Source organism: Enhydra lutris, unplaced genomic scaffold (assembly GCF_002288905.1).
Source record: "Enhydra lutris kenyoni isolate GAN:26980312 unplaced genomic scaffold, ASM228890v2 scaffoldscaffold198, whole genome shotgun sequence".
Classification (NCBI taxonomy): Eukaryota; Metazoa; Chordata; class Mammalia; order Carnivora; family Mustelidae; genus Enhydra; species Enhydra lutris.
Genome location: NW_019154282.1, coordinates 9,726 through 18,026, shown reverse-complemented (window position 1 = coordinate 18,026; position 8,301 = coordinate 9,726). Strand labels below are relative to the sequence as shown.

The window sequence follows — 8,301 nt, the reverse complement described above, 5'->3', positions numbered from 1 at the left end:
AATCAAAATCTGTAACAGAGGACCACTGGGTCCTATCTCTGCCTCCCTTCCTGTCACCCTCTGACTCAGCCACACCAGCCTTTTCTCAGATCCTAGGTCTTTGTGCAGCTCCCAATTAGAATATTCAGGAACTCTCTGAAACCTTTTTCACCTGATTAACCTCAGCTCATTTTCTAGTCCTTCCTTGACTCAGGACAGTCCCCCTTGCCCCCCACCCCCCATTCACTGTCATTCACAAACACACTGGGTTTTCCATGCTGTGGAGGCTAAAGGTGCCTGAGGGCAGGGAGCACCCTGCTGTGCTCTATTCATATTTTCTCTCTCTCTGGGCACACAGTAATAACCATGCCACCAGCTGCCATGCCAGACACTGAGCTAAGACCTTCAGGCCCCCAGGAGCTAAGTCCTTCAAGCCCCCAGGCCATCCTCCGTCCTGATGTCCCAGTCCCTAGGAAGCAGCCCTCAACTCTGTAAAAAACTCACACCGATTTATTAGAATATGAAAAAGATCCGGTTTCTTCCCTACGGGAGGCAGAGCAGCAGCAGCTGTGGTGGCTTGGAACACGGTTGTCAACGTCACCCTTGTGTGGGGACTCCTGCCCCAAACAGCACTTGCATGGAGAGAAGGAGGGGGGGACAGAGGAGCACCCACTGCCCAGTCCGGGAGAGGGACACTCTGACTATTGCACAATCCTGGGGAAGGACAGACACCACCAGGCCCAGGCCTGGCCATGGTGGCTGTGGGGGTGGGAGTGTGTGCCTGTGAGCAAGGGCCTCTGGGGGCCCAGGACTCTGCCCACCCACCAGTCCTGGTGGGGTGGGAGAGGCTTGGGGAGGCCTTCTCCCCTAAGGACTGGGCTCCACAGCAGGCTGGGTGTGGTGCACAGAAGAGGTCCGGGGGCCCAGGGTGTGGAGAGGGATGAGAGAAAAGAACAGGCCAGCAGGAACTGAGGGTCAGGCCCAAGAGCACAGAAGGTGCTAGAAGGCCCAGCATCAGTGAGTTAGAATGGGGAACTGGAGTGGAGGAGGTCACTTCTAAAATTATAGCCTTGGGGCCACAGTTAAGAGCCCAGGAGGCAGAGGACTGACTTGGGGGAGTGTTGGGCAGGATAGGCACAGACGAGGAGGGGTAATTCTCTGGAATAGGAGGGCTAGAGCTCTGATAAGCCAGGGGTTTTCAAAATGTTTTAAAAACAGGAATGCCCTCTGTGCAAATTGAATCATACATGGAGTGTGAACAAACAGAACAGATAAAAAGGCAGCACTTTCTGGAGCCAACAGTCCTTCTCCTGACAGTCACCCCTGGAGGGTCCGGTGGTCCCCACTGGGGTAGTCCAGACTGTCCAAAGCGCCCCAGCTCTAGTCAGAGAAGCTCAGAGATGCCGTTAGCCTGCAGCTCTGAGTTGGACGGGTTGGGGGCTGGCCAGGGTGACAGAGCTGGCAGGAGGAGGGCAGGCCTGCCGGGTGTCACTGACCCCGACGCCAGTCGGATTCCTGGTCCCCCAGTCTTTCCGCTGTTAAAGCAGGGCCTGGCCTAGGCCAGGAGAGGTCTTGGCTCCTTCCCTTTCTAGGTAGGACCAAGGCTGAGCCAGAGGCTCTTTGGTTAGGAACTAAGATTGGTCTGAATGAGGAAGTGGATGGAGTGGGCGGCAGGCCTCCGAGGGCTGGGACTCTCGAGGCCCTAGGCCAGGTCTGGGAGAGAGCCTGAATTGGGAAGGGGCAGGATCTGCCTCACAGCCCGACAGTTCTGCCAAATGGATTAGGAAGGCAGTTCTGGTGGGAGGGAGGGTGCTTCCCAGGAGGCAGGGGGAAGCCGTGCTGCGGTGGGGGCTGTGGGCCCAGCTGCCATGCGGTTGGGGGAGGGGCAGGGCCAATCCAAGTCAGGAAGAATGAAGGGAGCCCCCAGCTCCCCCAGCAGCCCCTGCTCTGGTGGGAGAGTCTGTGTTGGGATGGGCACTGCCCACGGACCCCAGCGTTACTGCCCCTTGGGGATGAAAGGCTCTCCCTCCCCAGGCTCAGGATGGGGACCTGGGTCACTGAGGCAGCGCTGTATCCTCTGGGAGCTGGGGCTGTCGCTTGGCGCAGGGGTGAAGACATCATCCGTGCCAGGGGAAGAGGGCTCCTTGGTCCGCATCACAATGCCCCCATCATCATCCTCATCCTCCTCCGCCACCCTGGCTGGATCCCGGTTCAGCCCCAAGACCTTCCCCTTCAGTTCCTCATTCACCAGGTCCACGGACTCGGGCGACTGCGGGGAGGCTGGGTCGATGGTGATAACTGGCAAGTCGGCCTTCGGCTCGTAAGCCAGTGGATCTGGGGACCAAGAGCAAGACCCAAGCTGACTTCTGCCCCAAGCCCTGCTCAGCATGTGCCCCCTCCTTGGCATGTGCCAGCAACTCCCACAGAACCTTCCTGTGAGGGCGGCCATGCTGCCATGTTTCAGGATCACTCCACGTGGACCTGGATGAGGCCTGATGAGCAGTTTCTCCTCCCCTCACACTAGGCCCCTGAAGGTAGGACTGCGTCCCTCTCCACACACCAGGGGCTCCCTAGGTGACCCCATCCAGTCCATTAGAGCCCTCTCCTGAGTCACCGTGTGCCCCCAGGGCCCAGGCCTGGAAGAAGGCCTGTCGCTGTCTCGCCCACGTGCTGAACATCCCAGTGGTGCAGACTCCTCCTGCCTCCTTGCCAGCCATCAAACCCCTTCACAGTTCTCCCCATAAGCCCCACATGGAGCACCTCTGTCCCTGGGGAGGATAGCTGGAGGAACCCTCAGGTCCACCTGATGTAGAAGAAGCTCATGGCGTGGGAGGAGGTCAGAGGGAGAAGCCTGTCCTCCCCAGTGGCTCTCTGAGGCTCATTCCTGCTGAAGTCTCACCCTCAGGGGACAGTGGCACTGAGTGTGTGCCCTCCAGACCCCTCTCCAGGCTCCCTGTGTCCCAGCTCACCTGAGCCAATGCGGGCCCTCGACATGGTGGGGGAGTCCAGCTTGTGGGCTGGCACCGTCAGGTAGTTGTTGATCTGACAGAGAAAGGGCAAGACAGGGGTAAGCACAGGCAGCCCCTCGGGATGGCGCCCAAGGCTGATGGTCACCCCCTCCTTTGGAGTGTTTGGGGCCCGCGGCCTCTCTGGCGGTTCCTCATCAGGCTCATCGTCTGTCTCCGCCAGCACAGAAGCCATGCTGGCCCTCCAGGAGTTCCTGAAGGCTTGGCCCAGCCTCTGTCAAGCTGTATGATCTCCGGAGCAGCCTTAAACAGCCCTGCCTCTCCCACAGCATCCCCGCCCATCTCTATTCCTGTCCACACTCGCCCCAGAGGTCCAGACCCGTAAAGTCAGCTCAGGAGTTGGCACCTGGACCCCAAGTGGCCGCCAGGTATCTCAGTGGAATAGGCTGGAACTAAACTCGGATTCTTCTCTTCCCTCAAGACCTTGTTGATGCCATTCTCGGCACCCCCTACTGAAACCACCGCTCCCAACACCCCAGGACAGAAGGCTGGAGAGGACTCCTCTTTCCTCTTCCCGTAGCCCACCTCAAACGGGTGACCAAGTCTCGCTAGTTCCACCTCCTCAACGTCCCTTGGGTGTACCCATTCCTTTCCAGCCCCATTCCCCGACACCTCACTAATCCAGGCCACCCCCCCTTCCCAAGTTAGCCCTTTGCTCAGACCGCTTCATGGCTCTCCATGCCCTTGGCATAAAGCCCAAAGCCTGACACTGTTAACAAGCTTTCTAGAAAGTGGAACCCTCTCAGTTGCTACAGTGGGCCATGTTCTGTGACTGGGAACTGAGACACACAGCCTGGGCCTTCCTCTGCCCACACTGCCTTCCTCTTGGCCCTGTTCCTGAGCTTCCCCAGCCTACCCCCTGCCTGGAGTGCTCACGGCCCCTTGCACTTCCTGTCCTGCCTGGGCCACTGCATGAGAAGCTCAGCAAGGCATGGTCTGGGCTGATGCACCGCTGTGCCCACAGAGGCTGCTCTGCTGCACAGCACTTGGGAACCACTCAAAACCTGTTCCTGAGCAAACGATCGAGCGCACATATGCTTTGCTTTGTGATCTTTACCCGGGCCTTAGTTTTTTTTTGCCAAGAAATGCGCGGTTTGAGCACATGGATAGACTCAGAGGCCCGCGGGTGCAGTGAGTGGGTCTCTTTGCTGCCCTGAGTGGGGAGGTAGAGGAGGAGGCAGCTTTCTGGAACCTGTCCTGGGGCTCCGTCTTCCAGACAAGCAGAGGAGGCCAAAAAACACGGGCAGTGGCTCTCTCTTCAAAGGGGCTTGGGGGCAGGGATGGGGAGGAAGAACCCAGACTCCCCGTGAAAGGCGGGAGCCAGCTCCAGGCCCTGACCCACCTTCTGCTCTAGCTGCCGGGCCTTCTGTCTGCGGAGCAGCATCTGGTTCCAGGCCTCCTCGTAGGGATCTGCCACCAATGTGTGTCTGTTGTAGGACCGCAGCTGTGGGGGGGACAGCTTTCAGGCCCCAGAAGCCGGGCCCGGTGGGGGCCAGGGCTGGAGCAGAGGGCCTCCCCTGCTGTAGGGGCGCTGGGTGGGGAGCAACCCCTCACCCGCTGCCTGGTCTTCTGCAAGTTGTTCCTCAGGATTTTGCGGATCTCCTCCTCCTTGTCCTTGGACAGTGCCGGCAGGATGCGCTCTGCAGGCAGGGACTTGGGGTGGATGTTCCTGGATGACAAGGCACAGGTTAGGTCCCCAAGAAACTCCTGTGACCCTGGAGCCTGCTGGGCTGGGCCAGGAAGTCAGGCTGGCCTGGGTGGGGGTGGGGAAGGTGTCCTTTGTGGTCCTGTGGCTCTCTCACCCACTCTGCCTGGACAACACCTGGCCTGCCACCACCCCTCCCAGGACCCCCTCCCCTGGTGGGTGGCCTGCCAGGTTTCTGGGCAGGGGTCAGTGTGTGGGTGCAAAAGCTGCCAGCGTCGTCCTTGGCACTCACTGCATGGAGACAGTGGAGACAGCAGAAGGGATCTTGCCCATGCCACCACTCTCCACCAGCTCGATGGCCTGCTTCATCTCCATCTTGTGGTAGAAGGCAATGAGCTGTGGCTCCTTGGAGCGCTCCCCGGCTATCAGACACTTCTTCACGTACTTCTTGTTAAACCGGTTGAGCCTGGTGCGGGCAGGGAGGAGAGGTGTGGAGCCAGCTCCTCAGGGTGGGGAGACACCCAGGCCCAGGGAGACCCTCCCCTGCCCCTCCCCACCCACCTGCCCACCAGGCCTACCACCTACTTGTCCTTCCAGTGGTGGTGGCCGTAATGGCCACAGATGTCCTCGATGCCTGTCAGAAGGTGGTCCAGGAACTGAAATGGGCCCAGGGCCAGGTCAAGCCTCACTACTGGGCTGCTTCCCTACCAAGGCTTCTGAATGGGCCCCCATTTTCCACCCTAGTGCAGCTCTCCTCAGCCCAGCCTTGCAGTTCCAGGAGCAGCCAGGAGATGGCACCAACACCTCACTCATCCTGAAATCGCAGCACCTCAAACCCCTCCCTACCATGCCCCAGCTGAGCCCCCTACCCTGAATCCACATGAGCCCAATGCTTGGGATAGGTTCCTACTAGAGGTAGAGATGGCATGACACCCCCTCCTAGGGCTCCTGGTTGCCCACACCACAGCTGCCTATGGCTCGATCTAGCGACCTCAAGCAGCTAAAGGACCACCTGGAACTGGAATGAGGGAGGAGGGGGCCAAGTGAGGAAACTGACGTGAGGCCTAGCTGCCCCCCAGCTCCCTGAGCCTTCTCCTACAACCAAGGGCCAAGGCCCAGTTTCCAGTACCTGTGTGTGGATCTCCTCGTTGATAGAGCGCTTTGTCTCTTGCTTTTTCTTCACAGCCAACAGGTCTACCAGGGGTCGAATGGTCATGCCCTGGGGGGCAGGTGGGCGTTAGGCACTCCTGGTCTGCTACACTGGCAGGGAGACCACAGGGCATCCCCCCTCCCTCACCCCTAGAGCCCCTGAAGCCGGGATGCCCTCTGCTCCGAGGTCCCCACTTTCCCAACCTGCATGTCAGCCATGGCACAAAGGCAGGTCCTTAAGATCTGCTTCCTCCCGAGGACACAGCCCCTTCCAGCTAAATGACTCACACACAGGTCATCTAGCCCGTGTGAGGGGTCAGAGGGCCTGGGTTCAAATGTGGGCTCCACCACAAACATGCATTGCAACCCCGGAGAAGTCGGGGCCCGGCTGATAGGGAAAACCACTTCACAGGACTGTAGCTGCCCAGTCCAGAACAGCAGCGGGAGCAGCTAATCTCATCGTGTGTGTGCCCTCTGCCAGAGCCAGGGGTGACTTACTAAGTATTAGCTCCGGCATGTCCACATGGACCCTGAGAGGTAGGTTCTTCCACTGTCTCTATCTTACAGGTGAGAGATTAAGTAACTTTCTCAGAGCTTACAGAACTAGTAGTAAAGCTGGATTCACACCCAGGCAGGGAGGCCCCTATCTCAATGCAGACTTCATTGAAAATGGACTTGGTAAGCCATCAGCGTATACAACTGCCAAGTCAAGGTGATAAAATATTTTTGACAATGGAAACAGTGCAAGAGGGCAAAAGAGGCAGTCCCCTATCCTTAGAAGGAACAGAAGGGGAGTCTGGCCCCAGGAAGATGCCTGGGCAATGCTGTTTCCCATCTAAAGCTTTGCCAAGGGGCACCTGGGTGGCTCAGTGGGTTAAGCCACTGCTTTCGGCTCAGGTCATGGTCTCGGGGTCCTGGGATCAAGTCCCGCATCGAGCTCTCTGCTCAGCGGGGAGCCTGCTTCCCCCCCATCTCTCTCTCTGCTTGCCTCTCTGCCTACTTGTGATCTCTCTCTGTCAAATAAAGAAATAAAATCTTAAAAAAAAAATAAATAAAGCTTTGCCAAGATTTGCATCTAGGAAAGACAGAAGGGATAGAGAAACGGAGGCCTGGACAGACTTGTTTCTCATTTGCCCAAAGTCACAGGTCAGGTAAGATGGAGCACTGACGCCATCCAGGTTGGGTTTCCTTGGGGATTCTGAAGGGGGTAGGGGACTCTCTGCTAAACCAGGGTCATTTAAATGCATGGAGATCACCGGCCAGAGGCTGGAAGGACTCCAGGATCATCTAGGCCAACCCTCTCACTTCACAGGTGGGGAACCAAGACCCAGAAATGGGAGGAAGGTCTTTCCCAGCAGAACCGGACTGACTCCAGACCTACTGCCCAGCTCAGCAACCTATCTCGCTCCACCCCCACATTTTGTGCTATTATTTCCATTTTACAGGCACAGAAACTGAGATCCTAAAATAGTAAATCACTTCCCTAAAGCCCTGTACTGGGCACCATGGGCCTGCTGACTCTGCCTACTTCTCTCAGCACTGTCTGGATTTCTAAGTTAGACAGTGTTCTGACTGGTTGCTCATTATCCCAACTCCCCCTTCACAATTAAGGGAAGTGAGGACCTGAAGGGGGAGCGCCTTGCCCAAGACCGCGTAGCAAGTTCTCGGCGGACTAGAACCCGTGGCCCCCTGTCAGGTTGGGCGCCTCTTCCTTCCACTGGCGGAGTCAGGGTCCCCAGGCGGGGCTGCTCTGCCTTGTCCAGCACCTGCACAAAGACGGTGAAGAAGATGACCGTGATGATGGCAGTGAGGAACAGGTCACACATGGGGAAGTGCTTCTTGTCCAGGAGGTAGCCCAGGGAGAAGGCGATGGCCCCGCGCAGGCCCCCATACGCGATGATGAACTGGTCCTTGGGGGTCAACTTCACGATTCGGAACTTGTTGATGAACCAGGTCAGGCCCAGCACCCCTGGCAGGAAGGGGAAGGAGAGCGTCAGCCTGTCCCCAGGCCCTCCTGGCAGCTGCACCCACAGCTGCTCTGCCTGAAGGCAGCCCCCACGAGCACGCCCACCCGGTGCACTCCCTTCCTGGGTCCCTCAGCCAAGAGCTGGATTCTCAAGGGGCTCTCCCAACCTGGGTGCGCTCTAGAGAGCGTCCTAGCCGCCTCCAGAGACTGGAAGTCAGCAGGGGGCTGGGAAAAGAGCTGAAACAAGACTGGCCCCAAGTTGGTATCTAGTCATTTTGATGGGTTCATGGGATCTACTTTCCCACAGGCTTCAAATTTTCCATAATAAAAAGCTTTTTTTTAAAATGCAGAGATCTTGGGGCGCCTGGGTGGCTCAGTGGGTTGAAACCTCTGCCTTCAGCTCAGGTCACGATCCCAGGGTCCTGGGATCGAGCCCTACATCGGGCTCTCTGCTCAGCAGGGAGCCTGCTTCCCCCCCCCCCCGCCCCTTGCTTGTCTCTCTGCCTACTTGTGATCTCTGTCTGTCAAATAAATAA

General features: G+C 58.1%; 1 protein-coding gene across 1 annotated transcript in view; it reads right to left on the bottom strand.

Moving 5' to 3' along the window:
* Positions 1-477: 477 nt before the first annotated feature.
* Positions 478-8,301, bottom strand: part of LOC111140152 (sodium/hydrogen exchanger 1) — a gene marked incomplete at its 5' end in the record, with an annotated part of 13,970 nt that continues 6,146 nt past the window's right edge. Inside the window, 8 exons of the mRNA XM_022492502.1 lie at positions 478-2,313; positions 2,949-3,021; positions 4,348-4,449; positions 4,560-4,674; positions 4,943-5,116; positions 5,236-5,306; positions 5,780-5,869; positions 7,566-7,768. Of these exons, the coding sequence (XP_022348210.1) occupies positions 1,976-2,313; positions 2,949-3,021; positions 4,348-4,449; positions 4,560-4,674; positions 4,943-5,116; positions 5,236-5,306; positions 5,780-5,869; positions 7,566-7,768 (1,166 nt within the window). The remainder of the gene's footprint in view (positions 2,314-2,948; positions 3,022-4,347; positions 4,450-4,559; positions 4,675-4,942; positions 5,117-5,235; positions 5,307-5,779; positions 5,870-7,565; positions 7,769-8,301) is intronic.